The 13,821-nt window shown below is 59.0% G+C and overlaps 1 protein-coding gene across 1 annotated transcript; it reads left to right on the top strand.

Annotated features, from left to right (window-relative positions):
• Positions 1–3,435: 3,435 nt before the first annotated feature.
• DDHD2 (DDHD domain containing 2) lies at positions 3,436–13,388 on the top strand. Its single transcript, XM_086627983.1, is given in 17 exon segments — positions 3,436–3,637; positions 4,965–5,170; positions 6,023–6,112; positions 6,448–6,568; positions 7,577–7,666; positions 8,843–8,978; positions 9,566–9,774; positions 9,899–9,969; positions 10,126–10,236; positions 10,435–10,530; positions 10,988–11,116; positions 11,220–11,375; positions 11,458–11,560; positions 11,643–11,802; positions 11,986–12,147; positions 12,430–12,548; positions 13,030–13,388. Coding segments are annotated over 16 exon segments (2,133 nt in total). The 3' UTR covers positions 12,521–12,548; positions 13,030–13,388.
• The last annotated feature ends 433 nt before the right edge of the window (positions 13,389–13,821 follow it).

Genomic DNA, 13,821 nt, shown 5'->3' with positions numbered 1-13,821 from the left:
CTTTCATTTTATCCTATGGTTGAAAGTCTTGTTAAATGCTGCCTCTAATGTGCTGAAATCTCTCCCAAGAGACTGCTGCGGTTCGTTGATTAGCTTGACACAGTAATAACTTTGTTTTGGTTTTTGAAAGGGAGTACAGGCAATGAAACCATCAGCCACTCTAAAGACATGCCTGGTGGGGGCAGGGAGCTGAGCCCTGTGCTGCAGGACTGCTGGCGGACTTGGTCCCGGAGTTACACCGTCCTGTTCTGCTGATCCTTCAGCATTCCCTGCAAGTCCGTCTATCCAAGGCCATGAAGGAGATGCAGATGTAAAGGAGGAGTGTAAGTACTCAAGGAGACCTAACTTGTCACTTCCTAGAAAAGCCAAGAACTGCAGACTCCAGCCGGCGGAGCGGGACGAGGCGCCGGGCTCACGGCGCCGGGGTGGCAGCCGGACCGCGCTTTGCCATAGGAAAGGCTGCGGCAGAGCCCGAGCTCTCGTGAGCTGGGAAGGAGTGTGCTGGTGATGCCGGAGGGGAGAACAGCCTCTGGGGCACTTCTCCTCCGTGCTCGGGGCATGGCTGAGCTCCGGGACCGCCTGCACCGGGCTCCGAGGCACTGGCTCCTTTCCGCAGCGCTGGAGGCACGTTTGATCCCTGTGACTCACGCTGGGGAGCGGAGCCAGCGCTGACCACACCGGGACCACCCTGCCACGCCGCTTCGCTCTCCGGCCTCTTCGGGTTCCGTACCAAGTCCAGGCCACGGTCTCACCACGTTTGTGCTCTCGAGGGAATTACCAAAGAACATTTCTTCCTCTGTTACCACATTTGTTTTTCTATTTGGTTGGCACGGCTGTTGGAATAAAGGTTTGGATTGCCTTTGTGCAGGACCTACCCAAAGTCTGAAATTCCTTGTTGCAAGAGATGGTGTAAGTCGTACTTCAGCAGAGAGGTGAAATCCTTCGGCTCGTCAGTCGGAGCACAGTGACTCCCACAGCACGGAGAGCTGGAGAGGGGAGCTGGTGCAGCGGGCGCTCCTCCTTCGCACCCTTCCTAACAGCGGGTCTCCCCCGGCTTTGCCAATCAACCCCTACGCAAAACCACACCAAGAAGGGCAGAACTGCCGCTGGCTTTAACCCCGCACGCCCCGCCGAGAGCTGCTGCCCCGCACAACGGCCCCGACCTGGAGCAGGGCTCCCTCCCCCTGCCCAGGGGCTTTCACGGCTCCTTCTGCTCCATCACCTGACTCAGGTGGCAACAAAGGGCACCGATGTGCCAGCCGTGCCGCTCTTCTGAGGCAGAAGAGTAGCACTGCAGCGAGTCGCTGCTCGCAGGTACATGGAAAGCAGCAGCAGCCGTCAGCTTCTGCTAGTCGGCAATCCCCGGGAGCCGGCTGGAACGTTATTGTTTCAGCAGCGGAGAACGGCATCAGGAACAAAATGCATTGTTTATTGCATCCTGTTTGCTACAACACCATTCCCCATCCCCTGTCCGTTGCCAGGGAAAAGAGGAGGTAGGGAGGCTCCAGCTGCGCGAGGAGGAGTGCGGCGCAATCCCGACACCTCGCAGCTCGGCAGCGCCGCAATGCAGTCAGCTAGAAAAAACGGCGCGCTCAGCCGCGGCGTCGCCGGCGCTCGGTGGGCTGGGACAAAGGTTTCCCGAAGTGGGACGTGGTCAGAACGGCACCTTTGTCTGCTCACGAGAAAAACTGAAAGTATGTGAGTGGCATATGAGCCAAAGTCTGGGAGGAAGGAGGGAGGAGGGTTTCTGCTTTGGTGTTTGGGTGCTGCATCTATCAAGGTAAGGTATTCCTAATGTTTCCTCTTCCGGAGTTGAAGTCCCGACACGTGGGACGGACTGGCAGAGGGTTATGTAAGCCTCTGTTCAAAAGCACACAAAAGAACACAAAAAGTGGGCTCCAAAGCAGCTTATCACTCGAGTGGGGCCGGTTATTTAGGAAGCTCTGGCAGAAGACGTGGCTGCGTGCGACGTTCCTGCGTCCCTGGGGCAGACGGTGGGTTTTGTGTTCTCCCCAAAGCTGTGCTGACCCCGGAGCAGGGACCGGGGTGCACCTCCCACACCGCAGCCGGCAGACAACTCCCGCTGCTGTAACCCCATCCGTCCCCGCCGCCTTCCGAGCGGGACCAAAGTGGGTCACGGCTCGGCTGGCGATCTGAAAGGAGAAAGACGCCGCGGCAGGAGCTGTGTCGGCACCGCGCTGGCACGGGCCCTGCGCAGACAAGGCTGCACGGACAAGGTTTGCAGCCGTTTGCTCTACGGATGCAAACTGAGGATTTCAGCACTTCCAGCCATTCGATCTTCCCAGCCAGTAAGTGCCGTGGCGGAGGTGAGCACTGGGATGACATTCCTGGCAACTAGTTTATCTCCCAGCATCCACCCACATCACAAACCCCCAAATTAGAAAGCGGTCTGTATTGATCACGAGGCTCATTGCTATGGAAACCAAACTCTTACTCTGGGGTTGCCCGTCGCTTCCATGAGCAGCACCCGCCATCGAAGAGGGTTCTCAATCTCCACCAAGGCCAAAGGCGCACGGAAGGATTGAAAAACAAACACCCCATCAGCATCTCCTGTGCCCAACTGTGTGCCCACGCTGCACGTGGGAGGTGACTGGCATGGAGGCACGTGCTGCCTGGTGATGCCGGGCCGACACCGCACACCCCTGCCCACCCGCATCCGGCTTAGGGGCGTAACAGCCAGCCTCAAATCAAGATTGAGGCTGGAGAGCCCTAATTAGCGCTGGCATCGCCTGCCCGCCGCGGCGTGTGGGCACCGACCCACCCGCACCACTGCCGGCTGCGAGGGCTGCGCAACCCTCCCGAGAGCTGGGGCTGCGGGCAGGGGCTGCGAGCAGGATTGTGGGCAGGGATTGCGGGCAGGGATTGCGGGCAGGGATTGCGGGCAGGGATTGCGGGCAGGGATTGTGGGCAGGGATTGCGGGCAGGGATTGCGGGCAGGGATAGCACGTAGCGATTCCTCGCAGGGATTGCGGGCAGGGATTGCGCGCACGGATTGCGGGCAGGAATAGCGCGCAGCTGCCCGCTCCTTCGCCCCGCCCACCCCGTGACGCCACGGGGCGGGGCGGTCGGGAGGCCCCGCCCCGCGCTGGGCGGCCGCGGGGGCGGGGAGCGGGGCCTGCGCTGCGGGGCCGGGCCGGCCGGGCCGCGCCGCCGGAGGAGCCGCCGGGGCAGCGGGGGCCGCGCCGGCAGCCCAGTGGGGGGGCGGGGGGAGGGCGCGCACCCACGGACACGCGTGTGCACGAGGGGCAGCGGGGGGGCCGCCCGCCGGCTCCGACCCCCCGACGCCGCTGCGCACCCACCGCGGCAGACGGGGATTTTTTTTTTTGTGGGGGGGGGGCGTTTGGGACGGAAGGAGCGTTTCGAGGCGCTTTCAGTTCCCCCCGCGCGTCTCCCGTCGCCCCGCGCCGGAGCGTCATGTCTGCTCGGGAGCAGCAACAGGCGCCGGGCCCCCCGCGCCCCCCGGCCGCCCCCTCGGAGGCGGCGGAGCCGGACGCCGCGAACAGGTACGAAGCGGTCGTTCCCCACTGGTTTTACTGCAAAGTCACGGACTCCCGGGAGCGGTGGATCCCGTTCAGCTCGCAGGACTCGGAGCGGCTGGAAGAGGCGCACGGCTCAGGTAGGGCGAAAACACCGGGGGGCCGCGGGAAAAATTCCACCCGACGGCGCGTGGAGCCGCCGCGGGGCCGGGGGTTTCGCGGCACCGCTCCCCTCGCTGCTGTTTTGTTAAATCGCCCTTTGATGTCAAACACCCCGACCCCGCTCCGAAAATCGCTGTGGGGAAGGGCAGTGGGAGAGCATCAGGTGTGTGCTCCGGGGAAGCACTGGCCGGGTGTTGGGGGGAAATTCCCTGGCCTCATCCACGGCTCCTACCTGGGATGTAGGACTTTCCCTCGGGAGTTTTAATTTGGGACTTTTTTGGGGAGCATGCCTGCTCCTGGAGCTGTAAACGCTTGAAACCGAGCTGTAAACCGAGCTGTTGGGATGCACCAAGTGGTCTGGCCTTTCATTTGATAAACGTTCTGAATCATACATAATCAGTAGTGTGTTGCACTACTATATATATATATAGACACACTACTATATATAATCAGTAGTTTGCTGCACACAAAGCAGCCTGCTGGTGTGCATGGGAGAGTGACAGCAGGGGGGGCAGGAATTCCACTGGGATTTCTCCTGTTGGGTGCATGGTGCTCTGCCTGCCCGCTCCTGGAAGGTGCTGTGCAGGCAGCGGGGTCCGCTCTGAGCGGCACAGCTTGTGACAGGGCCCTCATCGCCCGTCTGTGCCACCCCTGCCAGGACTGTGCTGAAAGCTCTGCCACTGCTGAAGCCGCGGGCAGAGCACCGATCGCCCAAGGGTTGCTCCCGTCCTCCCTCTGCCAGGAAGCTTTGGATTAGAGGCCGTGCCGGCGGTGCTCAGTGCCGCAGCTGAGCCTGGCACAGCCTGGCATGGGATGCTCTGCCCGGCAGCCTGGCCAGCGGGCAGACCAAAACAGCGGCAGAACGAACAGAATTGAAGTCCATGTTGGGATCTGTGTGGAGTTCTCTGGTTTAGGGGGGAATGGCTCGGAGACCTGGAGACCCGCACCGCCGCCGCTAAGCAGCGCGCTTCCCAGGCCACAAATTCACGTTTTGCCACCTAAGCAAGGCAGGAGGAGTCCGTGTAAGCCTGTGCCTGAACTAGAGAGGAAGACGGTTGTAGCTTAATGCCTTCATCTTACCTTCTGCCTCTGGCGGAAGTTTGACTTGGGGCATCTCTCCTGGGATGCCCGTCGACACCTCCCTCTGTGCCTGGGTACGGAGAACGCTGGTGTCTGCTGCTGTTGCTCGTACACGCTCGTGTGTGCTGCCCACGGAAGATGGCACAGTCCTCATCCCTGTCACCTGCCGTGCTGGACAGCTGTCTGGTACCACGCGCCTTCCTGGTCCTCTCGTGATTATTTCAGGCCTTGGTTCCTGCAGGGAGAGACAAAGAAGATCTGGTTGTCCAACATCGGGGGGTAGGTACGACGTGCACCTGAAGAAGCGGCAGCGCGTGGCAGTGTACTGGGAGGAGGAGGTGTCTGAAGTGCGCCGCTGCACCTGGTTTTACAAGGGAGACAAGGACAATAAGTATATTCCCTACTCGGAGACGTTCAGTGAAGAACTGGAGGTAAACACGCCTTTCCTGGTAGCATCCATCCGTCCTGCCGAGAAGCATCTCGGCTTCTCCTTGTCAAACGCTGGCCCGGATGTCCCAAACTCCATATGGGGCAACTGGCACCACTGTCATGCCTGAGGACATGAACTTGAAAGAGGCTTTGGCGTGGCGTTTGGAGGCTGATTAATGCAACTGTAAACACTGCGCTGTCTCCCTCCCAGCCCGTGGCTGGGCAGCCTCCCCTTCCTCCTGTGGCTGTGGCACCATCCTCCTGCCACGCGTCCAAGTGCCCGGGTGCTCTGGGCACGCCGTGCCACTCTGGCCACTCTTGCCCCGCTCTAGCAGCCTGGATGTTTTTTTCCCTGACCCTGGCTGCTCTGCCTCCAGTTTGACTCCCCTCGTGAGAGTCATCCTCACCGTGCTTAGTGCCACCAAAGCAAAGGGCGTCGGGAGCGCAGGAAAGAGAAATCATCGTTCCAGGGACGCGCTGAACGCTGTGTGGTGTCAGGAGGCTGCAGTGGCTGCACTGATAGTGGCTGGAGAGTTTTCTTTGGAAAGATAGATGGAGATATTAAAAAAGAATACATCTCTCCAACATCTGTATTCTGGTGTACCAAAAAACCTAATTCTAACGTGATGGGGAAGGCTGCTGCTGCTGTTGAAGTGAGGGCTTCTGGGAAGCTCTCTGGCAGGTGGTACTCAGATGACCCCACTGCTCCTCCAGCTTGACCTGGCTGTTTCTCTGCCTCTTTCGCAAAGCGTGTTGATAAGAGAGACCCTAAAATGGAGTGGGGGATGTCCCAAGTGGTTGAATATTCGTGGGAATACCTTCAGCTGACTGACAGAAGGTCTTGTTTTCCTCAGGAAGCTTACATGATCGCTGTGACCCTGGATGAGTGGAAGAAGAAACTGGAGTCCCCCAGTAGGGAAATCATTATCCTGCACAACCCCAAGGTGAGGAGGGGCTGGTGGTCTTTGTGCTGACCAGTTCTCAAAAGGGCCTTTCTTTATGCTGCTGCTTTTAACCACATCTGCTGAGAAATCAGTTCTGCGCCAGCGGCGTGGGCAATGCCAGCGTAGGGGGCAATGCCAGCGGCGGGTCTGCGTCACACCTTCACGTTTCTTTCCACACACCTTTCACTCCCTGTGTGGAAAGGGCTCGTACCAGCAGCGTTACTCAGCGCGGCGCGGTGCCGCCCCGAGTCACCTACCTGCTGTAGCAGCAAAACTTCTGCTCTGCTTGACCGCGGTGCTCAGCGCAGCTAATGACAGCTCCTCTCGTTTACAAGCTGATGGTGCACTACCAGCCGGTTTTCACCTCCGATGACTGGGGCTCAACTCCCACGGAACAAGGTCGACCTCGGACTGTGAAGAGAGGAGTAGAAAACATCGCTGCTGAGATCCCCAACGGTGAGCTCGCTGCTCCCTCCCTTCCATCCATGCCAAGCTGTCCCAGAGAGTCTGTCTGCTGCCCTGTTTTCTCAAAAAAGACCGACAGAAACTTCCATGATCCTTCAAGTGAAGGACACATCTGAAAACTTTGTGCCGGAAGGAGCTGGATGGTTTTCAGAAACCCTCCTAGCAGCAGAGAGCCCGTGGCGTAAAGGAGCGCGCGGAGGAGGCAGATGCCCGGGAGACGGTGCACTGCCAGCTCCTGCGCCCAGACCGGAGCTGTTGGCAGCATGGCAGTGCCTGGAATTACCCCTGAGGTCTTGGCGTGTAGGTTGGTAAAGGAGGAGTTTCTTTCCATGGCAGGGACACGAGTCTATCACTCACCTACCTGCTGGTACTGGCACACATGCGCTCCCGGCTCTGACGCCAGGCGTCAGCTCTGCCTCCTCCCAGCTGTCCCAGAGCTCCCAGTCAGGCCCTGGGACTTGCCCCTGTGGTGAGGACAAGCAGCTACTCCCATCCAACCCCTTCATTTCCCCGCGTGCATGCCTTCAGGAGAGCACGTCTGCAAACTAAAGCATGTGGGAAGCAAGACGTGGCTCCACCCGGGCGGTGCAGCCGCGCAGGGGCTGGGCAGCTGAGTGGGGCACACTGGGCACAGGGCGGCCAGACCGAGTCCTCCCGGTCCTGCCCTGTCCCGTGGGCAGACCGTGCCCCACGGCTGGGTGGGTGCCAACCGTGAGGACCATCCACTGCCGCTGAAGGGAGGATGGTGACAGAAGGGGCACAAGCGTCCTCACCTTCCTCCACCATCCCATCGGTCTGGATCCATCCCAGGGTGGGCAGCTGCATTTAGCAAGACAAACAGTTTCAGTGAGAAACCCCACTGCCCTTCGGGCACCAAAGGCAGGCTCTGACTCAAGGGGGTTTTACTGGGCTGGGAGGCTCCGCTCTCCAGCGGGTCAGCCCCCCGTTAAGCGCTGCCTCCCGCAGGGTCTGTGCTCTCAACTCTTCTCCCCTCCTTAGGAGAGCCGCTGCAAATCGATCACCTGGTGTTCGTGGTGCACGGCATCGGCCCAGCGTGCGACATCCGCTTCAGGAGCATCGTGCAGTGCGGTACGTGCCGAGCGCGGCCGGGTGCTCTTCCCACACGGTGCTTTCGTGGAGCCGGAAAACCCTCATCCGCGTGGAGAGGGTGACTGTCGGAGCGCGCTCAGGCCACCCCGACGCTCGCGCTGCAAAGCTGCACGGCCACGTTTGCTGACTGCAACGGGGAGCGTGAATGCAACGCTCACTAACCCACCAAATCCCTAAACCTGGAAAGGTTTGGACAATTGCTTTGGTCACTGTGCTCTGCTGCTGCTCGGTACCGTGAGTTTCCCAAATTGGATAGGTATTTTCCAAGTAACTGTCTAAACTGGCGAAACTGATTAGTAACCTCAGTCTGTTGCTACGGGTTAGTGTCACTGGGTGAAGTCAAAACAGGCAGCACCCCATCCCACAGCCTCTGGAGTGATTTTAGACCAAAACCAGGGACGCTTCTGGCCCAGGAAGTCCCCAAGCTGCAAATGCCTGGAGGTATCGCTGGTCTTACGCGCTCCTCTGGGCACCCGCTGTGGATCCATGTTGGAGCCGGGTACTAACCAAGTCCCTCTGCTCTGACCTGTGCGTTATTGCTTGCTCAGAGTGCTCCAGTTCTGCAGGAGAGGTGATCACTGGGACTGCCTGGGACCCCAGCATGATTTAACCTGTAGGAATCGAGGGAGCTGCAGTTTTTCACAGCAGACTGTCCTTAGTTCCTATAAAACATACCTCTGCTGTAAGGCAGTCTGTTCTTCTATCTGTTCATCTCATGAAACTATTTTCAAGGCCGCTGGCCACTTGAAACGGAGGAAATCAGCCTTTCTCCCTCAGAATTGAGTCATTTCAAGTTCATCTCCTCCCTTAGGATTCCCTTTCTTACATGTGCGTCTTCACAACAGATTTATTTTTTTTAAATTCCCAAAAGTACCTTTCTTACCCTGACTGCTGTGTTAAAGCCCTGCCCACGTGGGAAGGCAGCTTGTTCCAGATGGGACAGCGAGATCCAGTAAACACACACGTAAGGACATGGAGCCTTCCCTGATCTCGTAGTTAAAGATTCAGGGTCTTAGGGTAGCAGCAGCAGATTAGAGCCCCTGGTGGGATTTCCCCTAGTAATGATCTTTTCTTTTATCTCATTAAGTGTTGTTGATGCAGCAGGCTCGCCCAGTAGCCCGGTGGATCTCAGTAAGGGTTCCTGTTCTTTTCCAGTGAATGACTTCAGGAACGTTTCCCTGAGCATGCTGCAAGCGCACTTCAAGAAAGCCCAGGAGCAGCAGCAGATCGGCCGGGTGGAATTCCTGCCTGTGAACTGGCACAGCTCCCTCCACTCCACCGGGGTGGACGTGTAAGTGTCCCGGCAGCCAGCTCCTCCGGTGCCCGTGGGAACGGCAAAGCGCACAGACAGCCGCCTCCTGCGTAAACTCCGCTTTTTCTGGTGGCGAAGGGAAAGCTGTGAGTGTTTGGGGCTGTGAGCGGGACAGACGGGGGTCCCATGGGCACCTCCATGCCCCCCTCCCCAGCGGCTCTTGGCAGCCCTGTTTTGCCGGGCACAGCAGGTGCCTGCTCTGGTCAGCATCCCGCCGGAGAGGAGAGGCTTCTGCCTTTCCCTGCCTAATAGCAGGATGGACCACAGACATCCACACCTTACCAAAGGCTTTTGGAAACTGAGTACCCAGTTTCTGCACTCAGGCGCTGCTCTGCAGTGCCCTGGGAAGGGCAGAGAGCAGGTCGGGCTCCTCACTCTTGCCTGGAGCGTAAGAGCTCGGGCCGTGCTCTGCCTTCGGTCTCGGCACGGGCCAAGGGTCTGGATTACAACATCACGACCTTCGAGATGGCAGCAGTCCTCCTCTGGACTTGCATTTTGCCTTAGAAGGGTGGTGGGGTTCATGCACCCCTAACTGCAATTCCCTCTCTCCTCTTTCCCCCCTGCAGTGACCTGGAGCGGATCACTTTGCCGAGCATCAACCGCCTGCGCCACTTCATCAACGACACCATCCTGGACGTTTTCTTTTACAACAGTTCCACCTACTGCCAGACCATCGTGGACACGGTGGCATCCGAAATGAACCGCCTGTACCAGCTCTTCCTGCAGAGGAACCCGCTCTTCAAAGGGGGGGTCTCCATCGCGGGGCACAGCTTGGGTAAGGGCTTTCCCCCGCGGGTCCCGTGGGCATCACCAGACTGTAGGAGGCCAGCAAGGAGATGGTTCAGGGCTTTTCCCCCGACGAGGTGCTGATGCTCTGTCTGCCTGCACCTGGTTTCCAGGGTCACTCATTTTGTTTGATCTCCTGACGAACCAGAAGGCCACTCCTGAGGAGGACGAGCGCAGCGAAGAGGTACGCACGGTGCTCCCGCGGCAGCTGTGCCGGCGCAGCGTCGCGCCGACCTCCTCCTGCGGCTGCTCGGGGAAGGGGCAGCGGCTCCAAAACGCACAGGAGAAGGTCAGTGAGCAAAAAGCATAATCCCTGCTGGCTCTGTTCGCAGGGGTCCAGGGCAACCTCAAGCAACAGGGGTACTGAGGAAGTAAACAAATCCTGAAGAAGCTGGAACTGTCTGAATATTGTGATGTTTTTGAGGAGGAGAAAGTGGACAGGCAGGCACTGGTAAGGAGCTCTTCTGTTCTGCCATCTCTTGTGTTTCTTCTTTGCTTTTCTTCCCAGTCCTCTCATCCTGTGCACATCCTCCTGGTACTGAGTCACTCGCACATGAAACATCGCTGCGGATCGCAGCAGGAGCAGAATTACAGAGAACAGAAACACCTCCCTGCTCCTGTACTCATGTCTGGGTTGATTATTTTCCAGTTCTTGTGCACAGAGGAAAACCTTAAAGAAATGGGAATTCCCTTAGGACCAAGAATGAAGATACTTCATTACATCAGCTCCAAGACAGAGATGCAGGTTTGTCTTCTGCACGGCTTGTGTTCATCCAGGTCACATCCCATCGCTGTCAGGCACAGACCAGCCTTCCCCACATACGATCCCAGTGCCCGGGGTGCAAGGCCACGGTCCCCAAGCACCCCCACCTCCTCGCTCCTGGGCCATCCGTGCTCCGGCGGCTCTCACGGGCTCGAGTTTGGCTGTGGTGATGGAGCTGCCCACTGCTCCCGGGTGTTGTGCTGGTGTTACCCTTCCACAGGGTGACTTTACCCCGTGGCCTGTAAGGGAAATCGCAGAGCAGGAGGACTGTTAACAGTGGTAGAAACTGAAGTCAGGGATGCCAGCTGGAGAGGGGGTTGGCTGGGGAAGGACGGTGCTGCCAAGGCAGTTTCGCTGCCTCACGTGCTTGCTCACGGGCGGCAGGACGAGCCGTGACATGGGCTCGTGCTAGCGGGGGTCTCCGGTTGTGTTGCTGCAGGACCAGGGTGCAGCAGCTCCCAGGCACAGCGGGGAGCACGGAGCCGAGCCTGGGGCCCCGTCACAGCGCGAGCCGGACAGCACAGACGATGGCAGGAATTGCCAGTACCGGGACGTCGGCTTAGGACAAGTAAGTACAGAGTGTGGCACTGTGCTCTGATGCAACAACGAGGTGCTCGTAACACCAGCGTGGAGTTTGTCTCATGAAACAGAACGGAATCCCTCTCTCCTAGGTCTCGGCAAACTACCCGCAGCTCAACTACAAGCCCACCATCTTCTTCGCTTTTGGGTCCCCCATCGGGATGTTTCTCACGGTGCGAGGAGTGAAGCGGATCAACCCGAACTATAGCCTGCCCACCTGCAAAGGCTTCTTCAACATCTTCCACCCCGTAGGTATAAGAGCCAGAGCCTTCCTACGTGAGACGTGTGGGGCACGAGCCCTGGCTCACCGTCCCCTCCTCCTCCGTACAGTTCGACCCGGTGGCGTACAGGATTGAGCCCATGATCGTCCCCGATCTGGAGTTTGAGCCCATGCTGCTGCCTCACCACAAAGGCAGGAAGAGAATGCACTTAGGTAAGGGAAGGGGCAGCCCCTCTCCCCCAGCCCCGGGCAGCCCCTGCGGCCCCAGCCCGACCCGACCCCTGCTGCCTTCCAGAGCTGAAGGAAGGGCTGACCCGCATGAGCGTGGACCTGAAGAACAACTTGCTGGGGTCCCTGCGGGTGGCCTGGCAGTCCTTCACCCGGGCCCCGCTGCCAGCCCTGGAGGCGGCGAGTACCGAGGCCGAAGCGGAGGCAGAGGCTGGCACGGAGAAGCAGCCAGGTGGGTGGTGTGTGTGGGCAGTGGGGAGCCAGAACGCAGCACCGCGACCTGCCCGGAGCAGCGTGGCTCCCTGCAGCCACGCCAGCGAGGTGCCCATCCCGGTGGCATGGTTATGCTGTTGGGTTTTCGTGGCTGCTGGTGCCCCGGGGCTGAACCACATTGCTCTTTGTTCCTGCAGACACGAAGCCAGACGAGCCCCCCCAGCAGTGAAGGAAGAGCCCTCCCTCATTAACGTGGGGAGGCTGAACGGAGGGAATCGCATAGACTACGTGCTGCAGGAGAAGCCAATAGAGAGCTTTAACGAGTATTTATTTGCACTACAAGGGCATCTCTGCTATTGGTAAGCTTCTGCATAACCCTCAGAACTTCAAATTCACGTCTGACGTAAGCCGAATGTCATCATTTTTAAAGCCAATGCAATAAGAAAAGCCTTAACTGAGTAACCACGATATTCTCCTGCCATAGTGGGTGGGCAGGGACACAGGAAGGAGACCCGTGTAGTTCTCCTCCCCTAATACTGCATACGTTTGCTGAGCACCACATCTACCCCATAACCATCACAGACGTCCTGACAGAGGGGACAGAAGTGTCCCCCTCTAATTCCCATGTCCTCCTGCTCCAGGGAGTCGGAAGACACCGTTCTGCTGGTTCTGAAGGAGATCTACCAGACACAAGGCATTACACTGGATCAGCCTTTGCCAGGAAGCCACTGACCAGCCTGTGCTGTTCTGGCTGCTTGATGTAAGTCACCTTGCCTACGCCTGCCTTCCCAGTTTCCAGAGGACACCTGGCCCATTCAAGAGAATAATATTCCTTATTTACAGCGCTGCGTCCAAGGCAGGAGTTTATGTCGGGCTTTTTCTTTGGCCTACGAGCACATTTGGCTTCTTCCCCCTTGCCCTGCACACAAGCACTATTGGACACGAGGAGGGCTGATGAACTGCTGCCGAAGATGAAGGCAGCAGCAGCTGTGCGTGGTCACCACCAGTTCAGCCCACCAAGGGAACCACCAGATGCGTGGCCCCTACTCTGAGCCCACAGACTAAATATTTCTTACGGACAGCGAGCCGGAGCGCGGCCCCGGCGGTTCTTGCAGCGGTGCCTTCGCCCTCTGCTGCTGCTGGCTGGCCGAGGGTAGGCCAGGGGTGAGGTGCACCCTCGTGTTTTCACGTTTGGTCTGCCCCAGTGCAGCCATTCCTATGTTCTCCTTTTGCTTTCTTAGATCCCATTCAACCGAGTACTCACCAGGAAAGTCCAGATTTCTTCTCTGCCTTCCTCCCTCCTCTGCTGCTGTGTCCCGCATGCTGCTTCCCGAGTACTTGCTGCTACCTGGAGATAAGGATGATTTTCTTCCATTTTGGGTAGGGGTGGGGGGAGGAAATATCAAGGGAAGACACTTCTGCTCAAACACACACAGCACTTGCACCGTGACTCCCTGTGGCAACACGTACTTCTAACCCTCCACCTTCTAAGTTATTGTACAGCTCCTCTAGCAGCGCCGCAGACGAGCTGCCTGGGCTGGGAACCGACACCGGGGGCCTGGCTGCTCCTGGCACAGCCAGGGAACTTGCAGCTGGTGACCTTGGGGAATAAAAGCCTTAAACGCGCAGCGTGGAGAGCGCCACGGCAGCCTTGTCGAGCGGAGACCGCCGGCTTCTCCCTGCCCCGACACCGAGCACCGGGCGTGCGGACGGCGGTCTCCGGAGGTGAAGCCCAGGGCACAGCGTCCGCTGTGAAACGAGCAGGAGCGTGCCCGCCAGCCGTTCCCATCCCCTGGAATCGCTGCTGCACGGTTTGTGCGCCAGCGGGCTGTGCCAGGCGGGACTGCCCCGTGAAACAGCTCGTGAGAGCGGCGTTGGTGCGTGCTTGGCCCCGGCGCTCGTGCCCGATGCGGTGTGGTGGTGGTGACTGCTCGGCGTCCTCGCCCAGCCCGTGCCCAGCAAACCGGGAGCCTGCCCGTGGCACCGTGCGCAGCAGCACGGCTGGGAGCGGTGCGGGAGGGAAGCAGCTGCTC

Source organism: Tauraco erythrolophus, chromosome 29 (assembly GCF_009769465.1).
Source record: "Tauraco erythrolophus isolate bTauEry1 chromosome 29, bTauEry1.pri, whole genome shotgun sequence".
Taxonomy (NCBI): Eukaryota; Metazoa; Chordata; class Aves; order Musophagiformes; family Musophagidae; genus Tauraco; species Tauraco erythrolophus.
This window is presented reverse-complemented; position numbering and strand designations above follow the sequence as displayed.